The sequence below is a fragment of the Coregonus lavaretus genome (genome assembly GCF_964263955.1).
Source record: "Coregonus lavaretus genome assembly, chromosome: 21".
Taxonomy (NCBI): Eukaryota; Metazoa; Chordata; class Actinopteri; order Salmoniformes; family Salmonidae; genus Coregonus; species Coregonus lavaretus.
In genome coordinates, this window is record NC_140008.1 from 42,463,478 (window position 1) to 42,478,505 (window position 15,028).

Genomic DNA, 15,028 nt, shown 5'->3' on the forward strand with positions numbered 1-15,028 from the left:
TCTGGACAGTTCGCATGTGCTGTGTGAAGGCACCAACTCATGTACTGCTCGGGTGCTCGAGAAGTTGTGACTCGCGGGAGCGTGGTAGTGCTTGAATGAATGGCCAATCATATTGCTCAAATACAAATAGCAAAAATTCAATGGTTTTCAATGGTAGACTGTGACAGAGCAGGTAAATGTTGAACTGAAATGCGCTGAAAAGTTACTGGCCCCACATTTTTACTGGCCCTGGGCCAGCGGGCCGTCGTTAATGTCGGACCCTGCACGCAAAATAAAATAAATTAATGTGCCAGAAAACACATCGATACCACATTATATGAGCATTTTGACTGCAACCACAGCGCACACAACACACGCACACAACACACACATCCAGGTACCAAGAGATGGAACAGACAGCAGACTGTCAAACCAGCAGTGTTTACCTGTCATCTCTCACTTTGTGACTGACAGGCGCCTGTTCCTCCTATCAATAGATTGCTAGAAGATGGATATCCTTCAATCTAGCGGGAGAGGGCTCGGCAGACTTTTTTTGACTAGCGAATTGAAAAGTAGTGTAGTTCATTTAAGTGGACAATGTAGGTGGCTGAAAATTGGTCTGTAATCGTCTGTATAGCCGACAGCTGGCGCTAGTGAAAAACACTGGGGGATTTTATTTGATGATTTACTTTTTATTTTATTTTAAGTCTCTTTTCAATGTTTTAATTTTAAATGTAATGCACATCAAACTAGCTAATTTCATACATTTTAATCTCTGAAAATTCTCCAGCCCCAAGCACACACTTCTGCATGCAGTGGCCACTGGGTACAGATGCCGTGCAGAGAGTTTCAATACTGGTAGGCTACGTTTCAGTTGGATCTGTCATGTGTGTCTCTCACTGTTAGGGGCAGAGAAGGGGGCAATTAGACTAGGGATGGGCACGGTTATTCAAATATCAGAACGGACGTTAGTTTTCGATTACTAGGAGAGTATTCATTTTTAGGCTCCATGTGTAGCCAGTGAAGTGGGAGATTTCTAATCTAAAATTATGGAATTAAGTTGGCTAAATGAGAAGGAGTAGGCTACAATGATCAACCAACAGGTAGGCTGTTGTTTTATATGAATGGAGTTGTTGTAGACAAGGGTGCCTCAAAATAGCCTCAATTAGCCTTGCTACTTTAGCTAGCTAGCTGGCTAATTTAGCTGGCTACTGATGGACTTCAGTGACGTTAAAGTGAGTGACTCGTCAGTAGCTTACCGAATTGCATCGGTAAGAGCTGTTCATTTGGCTTCCTAATTTACATACTGGTAGGCTTTTTGGCAATTAACTGCAGATAAATTATAAAAACATTTGATGACATTTTAGCAGATGCTCTTATCCAGAGCGACTTACAGTTGCATACATTTTTCATATTGGCCCCACGTGGGAATCAAACCCACAACCCTGGCTTTGCAAGCGCCATGCTCTACCAACTGAGCTACAGGAGGATGACGATGGTGAATCCTCCTCACTGCAGGAACAAAAGGTAGCCTAACTCTGGTCTAAAATATGATAAAAGAAAATAGATTATATTGGTTTTAAAAGCTAATGATACTTATATGGTATTTTCAAAGATATTGATATAGGTCTACTGATTTAATCAAAGTGTTGACAATGGAGTAGTCAACTGCTGCTTTCTGTACCTCTTAAAAGGAAGTTTGAAGCCTGTGGAAGTCAGCAGACTCTTACAGGCATGCAGTCAAGATGGGCACTACCAGATGGGATGGTAGATCAGCTATGGCAGCAACAAGTTTGTCTAACTAGCGCGAGATGTGGTGTGGTGTGTGTGTGAAGGTTCCTGTTTGTCTTGTGTGTTGGTATGGTGCACATCTGAGTTTATTTGGCGAGAAGGTGCCTTGAGTCGAGTCATGGGATCACATAAATCAATACTCAGTCACTCTCATGATCACGGAAGTCCCTTTCATTTCAGTTTTACAATTCTCTCTCCCTCTATCGGCTGTCTTACATTAACTGGGATATGGACTGTACAGTATGGGTTGGTGTCAAGGGGTAGAGAGGATGTTAGAAGGAAGAACCTTTGAAAGGTCCAATGCAGCCATTTTAATCTCAATATTAATCAATTTCTGGGTAACAATTAAGTACCTTGCTGTGACTGTTTTCAATTAAAATGTTCAAAAAGAAACAAATGTATTAGCAAAGAGCAATTTCTCAAGCATGAATTTTACTAGGACTCTCTGGGAGGGGTCTGTGTTGGGAGGGGAAAACTGAAAACGTATTATTGGCATAGAGGTTTGGAACTCTTTCTTATTGGTCTATTAACAAATGTATCACCTGGTGATGTCACTAGGCAGGCCAAAACTCCATCCCACCAAAACAGGCTGAAATTTCAGGTGGTCTTTTCAAACAGCTCTTACACTAAAACGGCGTTATCATCATTTTCACAATTTCAGGATTATTCCATCCTCATAGTGTGGAAATATATATGAAACACAGGAAAATCACGTTTTTGACTGCACTGGGCCTTTAAAATGAACCTAAATCTCCAGTCTAGCAGTCTGTCTGTGTGTCTGTCTCCAGACCACACTATGCCTATAGAGCAGAGTCTCCCAGCCAGGCAGGTTTTAGCAGCTTACAGGCCTGCTTAGTGACTGGCTTTACTTGACCCCCTGTTTCATCTACACCATGTGTAAAGTGCAGCTTAGCTTACCACCACCAGCCAAAGCTGACACACATCTGAGGCTGAAGCTGCACACACACACACACACACACACACACACACACACACACACACACACACACACACACACACACACAGGCATAGATACACTTACAGACTGACACACACGCACACACACACACACACACCTACAGACAGTAAGTCTGTCTGCCCACAGACCTGTCTGAGTGGGACTGTAGGGTGAAACGTAGACGGACTAGACCAGAGCTGCCTATAGTAAGTTAACATAAATATATATATTTAAGAAAATCAGGTTAATTTGCATGGCCCAATCTTGTCGTCAGTCAGTCTCTCTCTGGCTAATTTGGGTTGTGTTTCATGCTCTTATTATTCAAATTATTTCATGGCTACACTGTTTACAATGCATTACACACACACACACACACACACACACACACACACACACACACACACACACACACACACACACACACACACAGACAGAAACACACAGAAACACACACACACACACAGACACACACTCACACACATAAAACTGAAAGTTACCCAGGGTGCATAGTTAGGAGGGGGTTTAGGGAATTTGGCAGTAAATGAGCCCCCCCCACCCCGCCCTTCCCCTCCTCATCTAAGCCTGGGGCAGCAGTGTTCGAGCAGCGCTGTGTCATGTCAAATCAACTCCACACACTGCCCCAGCTCCCCTCTACACACACACACACACACACACACACAGGGCCCCAGCTGCTCCGGCAGGCTGAAGTTAACCCCTGCCGTCCCAGAGACGGCCATGGAGAGGTCAGCTGACTGGAGGTGGGAGCCTGCTTTCTCAGCATGACGAGGCTTACTGCCCACACTGGCCCAGACACACAGACAGACAGACGAGGGGAGGGAGGGTGAGCAAGCTGCTCGGGAGACAGACAGGAAAGCCCCTAAAGCCTGTCTGGGATATAGGCTACAGACATACAGACTGGAGCCATTTAGGACATGTGTGTGTGTGGGTCATCTTAAGGTAAACCATCCCAACATGTCTCCATTGTCCAGACCATTTCAGCTGACAGGAGGGACACGGGCCACTGCCTCTGCCCGCAGCCTGTTCTCACACACACACACACACACACACACACACACACACACACACACACACCGATACCGATGTGTGCCTGTCTCTCCTGTCTCAAGGACACCAATGTGTTGAGGGAGGGAGGAAGGGAGGGTAAAGTGTATATTACCTGCCATAACTAAGTTGCAGCCTTTCTTGTAAATGTCATCTGGCCACTGCCTCAGATGTGTAACCTCTCTCTCTCTCTCTCTCTCTCTCTCTCTCTCTCTCTCTCTCTCTCTCTCTCTCTCTCTCTCTCTCTCTCTCTCTCTCTCTCTCTCTCTCTCTCTCTCTCTCTCTCTCTCTCTCTCTCTCTCTCTCTCTGTCTCTCTCTCTCTCTCTCTCTATCTCTCTCTGTTTCTCTCTCTGTTTCTCTCTCTCTCTCTCTCTGTCTCTCTCTCCATCCCTCTCTCCATCCCCCTCTCCATCCCTCTCTTCAGGGAAGAGGTGAATGATAAGCTGAGAGACATGCCTGACGGGACCTTCTTGGTTCGGGATGCCTCCACCAAAATGCAGGGCGACTACACACTAACACTGAGGTAGGTTACCACACTACACACTAACACTACACACTAACACTGAGGTAGGTTACCACACTACACACTAACACTACACACTAACACTGAGGTAGGTTACCACACTACACACTAACACTGAGGTAGGTTACCACACTACACACTAACAGTGAGGTAAGGCCTGGGACACTTCACTCAAGAGTTTATTTACCGTAGGAAGGTTTTTTTATGAGGTAGTACTCGTTAAAGATATTATTAAAATGTATAATCTATGAATTAATTGATAGTCCAAATGGTTCTAGAAAGCCCTATTTCATACATGCATCCTCTCTCTCTGTCCTTTTCTTCTCTGTAGGAAAGGGGGGAACAACAAGTTGATCAAAATCTACCACCGGGATGGGAAGTATGGTTTCTCCGACCCCCTGACATTTGGTTCTGTGGTGGAGCTGATTAGTCACTACAGACATGAGTCTCTGGCCCAGTACAACACCAAGCTAGACGTCAAACTCATGTACCCCATCTCACGCTACCAGCAGGTACACACACACACTCCCATCTATCTACTGCCCACTTCTTTTTCCTCCCTCTTTTTCTCTCTGCTCTCCTCGTGTTCTTCTCTCTGTCCTCTTCCTTTACTCTGTCCTCTTCGTCGTTCTTTCTTTCTCTCTCTGCACCTCTTGCTCCCTCTTACTCTTCCTCTTCGACAACTATCTTCCTCCCGTCCTCCTCTTCCTCCCCTGCTCCTCCTCTCCTGTGCATCCCCAGTCTATCTAATGAGTAGTCCTGGGGGTTGTTCCCTTCCTTCCCAGGCAAAGTGCCTATACAGCAGGATTTACAGCATGGTGAAATATTACCCTGCTTATTCCTCTCTCTCTCTCTCTCTCTCTCTCTCTCTCTCTCTCTCTCTCTCTCTCTCTCTCTCTCTCTCTCTCTCTCTCTCTCTCTCTCTCTCTCTCTCGCTCTCTCGCTCTCTCGCTCTCTCGCTCTCTCGCTCTCTCGCTCTCTCTCTCTCTCTCTCTCTCTCTCTCTCTCCTCCGCTGTGTGCTGCAATGCACAGCTCCCTAAATAATTAGATGCATCTTCCATGTCAAAAGGCCGTCCCTGCATTTATAATTATCCCCCCCCCAAGCACCTAGATAAAGGCATCATCAAATTTTATTTGTCACAATGCAAATAGTCCGGGTAGCCATTTGATTAGCTGTTCAGGAGTCTTATAGCTTGGGGGTAGAAGCTGTTAAGAAGCCTTTTGGACCTAGACTTGGCGCTCCGGTACCGCTTGCCGTGACTAGGGTGGCTGGAGTCGTTGGCAATTTTTAGGGCCTTCCTCAGACACCGCCTGGTATAGAGGCTCTGGATGGCAGGAAGCTTGGCCATAGTGATGTACTAGGCTGTACGCACTAGCCTCTGTAGTGCCTTGTGGTCGGAGGCCGAGCAGTTGCCATACCAGGCGGTGATGCAACCAGTCAGGATGCTCTCGATGGTGCAGTTGTATAACTTTTTGAGGATCTGAGGACCCATGCCAAATCATGGGTCCTGAATTAATCAGGAAGCCTCCCTCTGTATGCACAATCAGACAGGTTAATCCCCAACTCCTGTCCTCTCTCTCTCTCTCGCTCTCTCTCTCTCGCTCGCTCTCTCTCTCTCTCTCTCTCTCTCTCTCTCGCTCTCTGCACTTAATATCAATGTATCTCCCTCTAATACGCTCTCTCTTTCTTTCTTTCTCTTCCTTTCTCTCAGGATCAGCTGGTGAAAGAGGACAACATTGACGCGGTGGGGAAGAAGCTCCAGGAATATCACAATCAATACCAGGAGAAGAGCAAGGAGTATGACCGGCTTTATGAGGAGTACACCAAGACCTCACAGGTACCGTACACACCACACTACACTGTTAGCCCATCATACCACACACACCTACCCTGCACCTGCATCACCAAACCCAATACAGACCTAGTAGCTAGCTATGTTCTATTTTAATCAGGAAAGGAACAGCTACACTGAGTGTACACAACTTTAAGAACACTTGCTCTTTCCATGACATAGACTGACCCGGTGAATCCATGTGAAAGTTATGAACCCTTATTGATGTCACTTGTTAAATCCACTTCAATCAGTGTAGATGAAGGGGAGGAGACAGGTTAAAGAAGGATTTTTAATCCTTGAGACAATGGAGACATGTATTGTGTATGTGTGCCATTCAGAGGGTGAAACATGTAAGTGGCTTTGAACGGGGTATGGTAGTAGGTGCCATGTGCACCGGTTTGTGTCAACGCTGCTGGGTTTTTACGCTCAACAGTGTCCCTTGTGTATCAAGAATGGTCCACCACCCAAAGGACATCCAGCCAACCAGTGTACTGCCAGGTGTATATGACTGTGCCTGGCTGATAAATCGAGACAGATAGATATAGACTTTATTCGTTAGAAGATTACACCATTATCAGGCTGATGAGTGGAGGACTAATAGCCCTGATGTCTTTGTAAACCCTCTCAGGAGATTCAGATGAAGAGGACGGCCATCGAGGCCTTCAACGAGACCATCAAGATCTTTGAGGAGCAGTGTCACACGCAGGAGCGCTACAGCAAAGAGTACATTGAGCGCTTCCGCCGGGAGGGCAACGACAAGGAGATCGAGAGGTATGCAGTGGACGTTTTTTTTTATTGGCTCAGACCTGCTCCAAATGGAATACACTCTATTTGTCATCAGGCAAAGTCATGTTTGTGTACATTAAAGAGTGTGGTGTCTAGATTGACCTTAAGTGTTTAACAGGATGTTAGGTTGTGGGGGTGATGGAAATAGTTATGAATAATGGTAATAGTAGCGCAGTAGTATACATAAAGGATGCAGTATCCTGACCCATCCTCCCCCTCTCCTCCTCCTCCCCTCCGCTCCCTCTCTGTCCTATAGGATCATGATGAACTATGAGAAGCTTAAGTCTCGTCTAGGTGAGATCCACGACAGTAAGATTCGTCTGGAGCAGGACCTGAAGACCCAGGCTCTGGACAACAGAGAGACAGACAAGAAGATGAACAGCCTCAAACCTGACCTCATCCAGCTCCGCAAGATCAGGGACCAATACCTTGTGTAAGTAGTAACCCAGACCGCAAGGGGTAAACGTGGAGTTCGTACGGGGTTAACTGGAGAGCTGCCATATTACAAGCTTGTGTTTCCTCTTAGCTACAGCAGGCTCTCTATAGGGAAGTCTCTGGGCTGCCTGGGGAGAGAAAGGCCATGGCTTCTAGGAAGCCTGTAATAGCATTACCAGGTCTGCCTCGTTTCTATACACAGATTAATTCAGAAGGGTTGTGCGAGTGCTACTAATTCAATACCTTTTGTCGTCTGTTCTGTTCAATGGAGGAATGATGTGCATAATGAAAGAAGGGCTTTAACTCGATGTTTGTAGTCATTTCTCCTCTCTTTTCATTCTCTCTCTCTCTCTGCAGCTGGCTCAATCACAAAGGAGTGCGACAGAAACGAATTAACGACTGGCTGGGGATCAAGAACGAGAACACAGATGAGTAAGTGTTCAGAGCACGGCCTCCCAGCCTCGCACTGCAAGGCTCACTCTATCTGTAGCATGGACATACTGGAGCAATAGACTTGACATTGGCTTTGCTCATTCACAATAGTCTCATCACTATATTCATGTTTGAGGGATATAGATTTGAGGAAATCGTTCTCATTTTATATGTTGGCTACACCATAAATGCATCATCTCAAATGAATCTCTGCTAAACCCTATGCTTATCTCGCTCCCCTGTCTCCTGTGTGTGTAGAGGGTACTTTGTGAGTACGGAGGAGGATGAGAACCTGCCCCACTATGATGAGAAGAGCTGGTTTGTAGGAGACCTGAACAGAACCCAGTCTGAAGACCTTCTACTGGGCAAACCTGACGGAGCCTTCCTCATTAGGGAGAGCAGCAAGAAGGGCTGCTACGCATGTTCCGTAGTGTAAGTACTCAAGTATATACTATCAATAAGATAAGCATGTTCCGTAGTGTAAGTGTCTCAATATGTACTACTGATTGAGTCTCTGCGATGATGATATGCCATGGTAAGTCTTGCTAAGTTGTGGTAGTTCAATAATCCTCTGTGAGTGTGTCAAAAACTGCTCTTATACAGTGCCGTCGGAGAATATACAGACCCCTTCCCTTTTTCCACATTTTGTTATGTTACAGCCTTATTCTAAAATGGATAAAATAAAATAAAAATCTCATCAATCTACACACAATACCCCATCATGACAGAGCAAAAACTGGTTTTTAGAAATGTTTGTACATTTACAAAAAATAAAACAACTGAAATATCACATTTACATAAGTATTCAGACCCTTTACTCAGTACTTTGTTGAAGCACCTTTGGCAGCGATTATAGCCTTGAGTCTTCTTGGGTATGACACTACAAGCTTGGCACACCTATATTTGTGGAGTTTCTACCATTCTTCTCTGCAGATCCCCTCAAGCTCTGTCAGATTGGATGGGGAGCGTCGCTGCACAGCTATTTTCAGGTCTCTCCAGAGATGTTAGATCGGGTTCAAGTCCGGGCTCTGGCTGGGCCACTCAAGGACATTCAGAGACTTGTCCCGAAGCCACTCCTGCGTTGTCTTGGCTGTGTGCTTAGGATTGTTGTCCTGTTGGAAGGTGAACCTTCGCGCCAGAGGTCCTGAGCGCTCTGGAGCAGGTTTCCATCAAGGATCTCTCTGTACTTTGCTCCGTTCATCTTTCCCTCGATCCTGACTAGTCTCCCAGTTCCTGCCGCTGAAAGACATCCACACAGCATGATGCTGCCACCACCATGCTTCACCGTAGGGATGGTTTCAGGTTTCCTCCAGACGTGACGCTTGGCATTCAGGCCAAAGAGTTTAATCTTGGTTTCATCAGACCAGAGAATCTTGTTTCTCATGGTCTGAGAGTCCATTAGGTGCCTTTTGGCAAACTGCAAGCGGGTTGTCATGTGCCTTTTACTGAGGAGTGGCTTCCATCTGGCCACTCTACCACAATGGCCTGATTGGTGGAGTGCTGCAGAGATGGTTGTCCTTCTGGAAGGTTCTCCCATCTCCACAGAGAAACTCTAGAGCTATGTCAGAGTGACCATCTGGTTCTTGGTCACCTCCTGATTGCTCAGTTTGGCGGGGCGGCCAGCTCTAGGAAGAGTCTTGGTGGTTCCAAACTTCTTCCATTTAAGAATGATGGAGGCCACAGTGTTCTTGGGGACCTTCAATGCTGCAGAAATGTTTTGGTACCCTTCCCCAGATCTGTGCCTCGAGACAATCCTGTCTCGGAGCTCTGCGGACAATTCCTTTCACCTCATGGCTTGGTTTTTGCTCTGACATGCACATCATCTGTGGGACCTTATATCATGTCCAATCAATTGAATTTACCACAGGTGGACTCCAATCAAGTTGTAGAAACATCTCAAGAATGATCAATGGAAACAGGATGCGCCTGAGCTCAATTTCGATTCTCATAGTAAAGGGTCTGAATACTTACGTAAATTGTTATTATTACAAATGTACAAACATTTCTAAAAACCTGTTTTCGCTTTGTCATTATGGGGTATTGTGTGTAGATAGATGAGGAAAATGTTTTATTTAATCAATTTTAGAATAAGGCTGTAACGTATTTTCCGAAGGCACTCTATAAGCAGTCGCAAGTATGTGTCCATGTCCAACTGCTTTGTTTTCATTGTGTGTTAGGCTAGTATTAACACCTCCTCTCCTCTCTCTACAGTGTGGAGGGTGAGGTGAAGCACTGTGTGATTTACAGCACGCAGAGGGGCTACGGCTTCGCTGAGCCCTACAACCTGTACAGCTCTCTGAAAGACCTGGTCCTGCACTACCACCAGACCTCCCTGGTCCAGCACAACGACTCGCTCAACGTGCGCCTGGCCTACCCAGTCTACGCACAGATGCCCTCATCCTCCGGCCCTGCCCCACGGAGATGAGCCCCCCCCCCCTCCTACCCAGCCCCAGGAGGGATGAGGGGACGGGGTGGGGGGTACAAACTTGTACCCAGAACCTGAGAAAAAACCTGAGATAAAAAAAACGAAAGAAACAAATACAGAAACACTTGCTGCAACACACACGTCAGCCACCTTGGAGTTATATATATTTTTACTAGAACAATTGGAGGGCATTCTTTCTAAAGACTGCTTGATTTGCACAAGGAAGTTATAAATGTTTGTGAATGTGAAAAAACGTAAGGAAAAGAGAAGAGCCGAGTTTCAGGTGACCCCGCTGCAGCCTAAACTCCAGCCAGGACTCTTTTACAGAAAAACAATAACATGAAAACGCTCAATTTTAAGGCTTTGTTTCCTGTCCCCCAAATTATTATTTTCTTTCTTTATTTTTTCATTTGGACAATTTATTTTGTTTACAGCTTGTCTGCTAAATGCAAGAGATGATGATTATGATGATGTCGAGTGTATGTTCTCTGTCCCTCTCCGTATGAGAAGCAAAAATAATGTAGCATAACAGACGAAAGACAGTTGTTCAGTGTCCCTCCATATAGACTGCTGCTGAAGGTTTGGGGGGAGGGAGAATAAAAGGGAGGGAAGAGTCGAAAGGGGCCACAAGCGAGATAAAAAGGTTTTGTACTCTTAAAAGAAGAAAAAAAGCTTGCTTTTATACTAACTGTAGATGGAGAGTGAGTTTGTTTTCTTGCTTGGCTGGATCCTATTTCCTTTGACACATTGTAAGTTATGGTAAAGTCATGTTGTTATAGTCACCTATAGAGACCAAAGTTGGCATGGGCAGAAAAAAAGTCCATTGTGTTTTTATTAGTCTGTATGAATGGAGAAGAGGAAAGAGAGTGCTTGCTTTGTTTAATACCACACATAAAACAGAGTTTGGGCCCAGTGCTCGTGCACTATAAGCTCTGAGGGGATGGTACGCACAGACGGAGACGGTCGGTGGGTTTGACCATCTAGATGGCGGTCACGGTCGAGTTAGAAGCACTTATCTAAGAGGAGAGCCCAGCCAAGGCTGCACCGTACGGTTTGACACCAAATCCCAAAACTTAGGAGAAACAAACTACCTTAGAACCTGAAACACGTTTGTTTTAAACAAAAGATTATGTGTAGTATATGCTAATGTCTGTTTAAAACAAACGGGGACTTTATGTATTGGTTACGGAACCTTTGAGATAATAGGCTTTGAACTGTTTTAGTGTACACGAAGCAGGTAGGGAGGGGGGGAGTTTCAAGTTGAAGACGAATGCTTTTGCTGATGATAAAAACTTGAAGAAAGTGCAATCCAACATTGTATTATGATTATTTAGGTTAGCAGTCACCCGGAGAGCTGAACGAACCCAGCTTCCAGCCAGACTCGCAGGAGAGATAATCAAAGTGCACAGTGAAGCTTTTGAAGATATGTTGTTTTTATTTTTTTCCTTTTTTTCTTTTGTTTGTGTTTCACTCAAACTTCTTACCCAGTGCTTGACTTTATGACCAGTGGAAACATTTCTGTTGAAAATAAAAGATTATAACATCGCACAATAAATATTGACAAAATGACAAACCACAATGTGCAATTTTCCAGTCTATTCAGTCACCTCTACTTCCTGATATGAAACTCTCTATTCTGATTGGCTGTTGTTTGGCTACTGTTTTACCATTGGCTCTCCTTGCTGCCTATCTAACCAGCAGCCTCTGAGACAGACAATGGGCCAGTGAGGTCAAATATGGTGGATAAATGAAGATAGCCTGAGTGAACTATTTACCATTGAAAATAAATTGTCAATTTCTGGTCTACTTAGTTAATTGACTTTCATTGAACCAGAAAAAAACAGCGAGTGGGTTGTTTCACTTCCTCTTCCATCTCTGAGTGTCCCTGGGGTCCTGTCTCCCAGACAGTTGTCCCCTCCCTACCTGTTAATCTTAGGCCATATTTAAGGCCTTTGTTGACAGGAGAGGGTAGTGCTGCAGCAGAGGGGTGATTTAGTGACCCTGGAGTAGAACAAAGACAGCGGTTTTTAATCAGACACACTCAGCCCTTGTCTATGACTATGAGGAGCGAGCCCCCTCCAAATTTCTGCACCTTACTGGACAAATGTTTTGGCACAATTGGGGTAAAGACACTACTCCAGTGAGGTTGACTACCAAAATTGATCTAACAGATTTAGAGTTACACAAATAAGTAGCTCTCTTGTCATACTTTGAAAACAGGACTAAGCACTTGTTACAAAGTCAGACAGCACCTGTATATCGTCTGGAGTCTTTACTGAACTACCAGTGGAAATCAGTAAAGTGTATGGGGTCACACCAGTGAGAACCAGTGCTCAGTGTGTGTGAGTGGGAGGAGGAAAGTTAAGGTCACGTTATCTAGCTGTGTGGTGGTGGTGAAGTGGAATCATCATGGTGAATGAATGAGTGAATGATACAGCCTTGTAAAAACCAGGCCTCTACGCCGCCTGCCCACCGAGTAGCTATCTCCCCTGTATCTCCTCCACAACGACGCCATACCCTTGAGCGAATCATCTTTATCTAACATACACCCCCACCCCTTGGAGTAGTGCACTAAGATAAGCCAGATGAGGCAGTGGGGGTGGAGGGGTCACTAGGACACAGTCAGTGCTGAAAGCGCTTGATAGGGAACACATGCAAGGGAGGAGGAGGGAGAAGGTGTGACACACTCCCTCTGAAGAGATGGGTTCTCCCTTATTCAGTCTCTCCCTGGTCTGTATGTTCTGATCTGCCTAGTAACAGCTGTTAGGGTTAAGGTGAGGTTCAGCTCTTCTGTATGGAGTGTAGTGGGGTGTGATATGGTGTACTGGCGGAGGGAAGGGGGTTAGAGGTTATGTTGAATGTAAAACTGGATCAGGCAGTTCTGCTAGATGGAAGTTTGTTTGTGTGTCTCCTCGTCCCTGTTTTCTTTTTGGCAAGGACCCTCAGGCGGGATGCTAGGCTACCCTTTTGCTACATAACAGTTTCATAACAAAACCCTCTTTAATCTCTGGACTGGTAAACAACACCCAGACAGTAAGCTATGTCATTAATTATAATGGTGTCTACCTGGTTCTAATGGTGTCTTTCGACCTCAGTAGCCCTGCTCTGTTAGGTTTGTCCACTGAGGTAGCTCTAGAGCCTGTCTATCTTCACTTCAGTCTCCTCTCCTTCCTTATCCTCCACCGTGGTTTGAAGGTTGTTCTTTTGTTGACTTTTGGTTCGTTTTTTACTAGGAGCCCTATAGGGCCCTAACTCTTTTACTTGAACTATTGCATTGCTCACTGTTGAATGTCTTTTAATAGAAATATGCATATATTAAAGAAAATATCTGTTTTGTTTTTCTATGGTGAGCAGGACTGGGTTGACTTTTAAATATATATAACTATACATGTCTATGTCACAGAAACAGAAATCAAATGAATCTTCTTTGCAAGGAGGGAAGGAGGTGCTTTGTAAACTTTCTCAGAAATATACTAAGATTATGTTTGTCGATGAGGGCTTGTCTGATATTGCACACATCACTCTTTCGAGAAGACAGGGTGCATCCAAAATGGTGCCCTATTCCCTATATAGTGCCTAGGGAATAGTGTGCCATTTCAGACGCAGACATAGTGTGACTGTCTCATCTACAGTTGTTATTTTCCACTGTGAGACAAAGCATTTCTCATACTAATCTATGATGCTAAAAGAACACATACTATTTTTGTTTGTGATTTAGTTGTTGTTCCACTACTTTTTTCCCTCTGGCATTGAGACCAAAGCTTTCATTTGACTTTATTTTTAGCCTTTAGATGTTGATAGTTTGAAAGGGATGTTTGTTTCCATGTTACATATTATTTCCATTGCCTTGTTTGCAGAAGAACTCAGAAGTTAATATGGTACAGTAGCTAGATGTAGTCAGAGTGAGTGAGTGTGTACCATACAGTATAATCCCCTGTTAGTGATAATGATGTAGATAATTATCAATAAAGGTAATTATTATGAAGTATAATAATTTTAATTAATACAATTAATTATTGGGGATAGGTGTTCCTTGGGGTATAGGATCTATACCAAAGAACATTTGGATGTCCTCACCAAGCAGTGTGGTTAAGGAGGATAGTTTGCCACTCATATCACCTCTCAGTCTTTTGTCTATTCAAATTAGACCGATAGTTTTCACTGTTCTGAAAGTGCTGAGAGATATGGCAGATTCATTCATATGCCCGGGTTTTATTTTGATGGTTTAGCAAGTCTCTGCACCAATGATGTGAGTGGCTTTATTGGTCTATAATATGTGTGCCATTGGTGTGGTTCCTCTTTTATTTGAGTTTTGTTAAATTCGTGAAAGACCTCTTACTTCACCAAAAACACTCCCAGGGTCTGTCTCCTCTTGTTTTCTCACAACACAGTCATATATTTGCACATATTGATCCAGTCAGAGTTATGCTTGCTCTCTCTCCCTCTCAGCTTTGGAAAGAAGGGAATAAGACCAATACACTTTCATTTTGTGTCTAGTGGTTTGTCTTAAGAAGAGAAGAAGTGATTGTCGTTCTTCTGCTGGAAAGAAAGCAGGTTTTCCTTAAGTTCTTTCACTCCAGAATGCATGCAATATTCCTTTCTTTTTCTGTCAAGGGTCAGAGGTTAGGGGTCAGGGACAGAGGAGTGATGCGTGAGAGAGATGTTTTGTCTGAGATTAGTGTGTAGAACCACTGTCAGTGGGATTTTACTACTACGAGACTTTCGGAGGGAAAATACATTTCGAAGCGGTTAGGACAAACTAAGATATATATTACCCAAGTTTACTTTTTGACTGTTTTA

At 44.5% G+C, this 15,028-nt stretch overlaps 1 protein-coding gene across 4 annotated transcripts in view; it reads left to right on the forward strand.

Moving 5' to 3' along the window:
* Window positions 1-14,259, forward strand: part of pik3r3b (phosphoinositide-3-kinase, regulatory subunit 3b (gamma)) — a 362,415-nt gene extending 348,156 nt beyond the window's left edge. For all 4 annotated transcript variants that reach the window (XM_084186117.1, XM_084186118.1, XM_084186119.1 and 1 more), the window contains 8 exons: window positions 4,216-4,314; window positions 4,646-4,826; window positions 6,028-6,153; window positions 6,779-6,921; window positions 7,193-7,369; window positions 7,729-7,803; window positions 8,062-8,235; window positions 10,015-14,259. In XM_084186117.1, coding sequence (XP_084042243.1) covers window positions 4,216-4,314; window positions 4,646-4,826; window positions 6,028-6,153; window positions 6,779-6,921; window positions 7,193-7,369; window positions 7,729-7,803; window positions 8,062-8,235; window positions 10,015-10,228 — 1,189 coding nt within the window. In that variant the 3' untranslated portion in view covers window positions 10,229-14,259. The remainder of the gene's footprint in view (window positions 1-4,215; window positions 4,315-4,645; window positions 4,827-6,027; window positions 6,154-6,778; window positions 6,922-7,192; window positions 7,370-7,728; window positions 7,804-8,061; window positions 8,236-10,014) is intronic.
* Window positions 14,260-15,028: the final 769 nt, after the last annotated feature.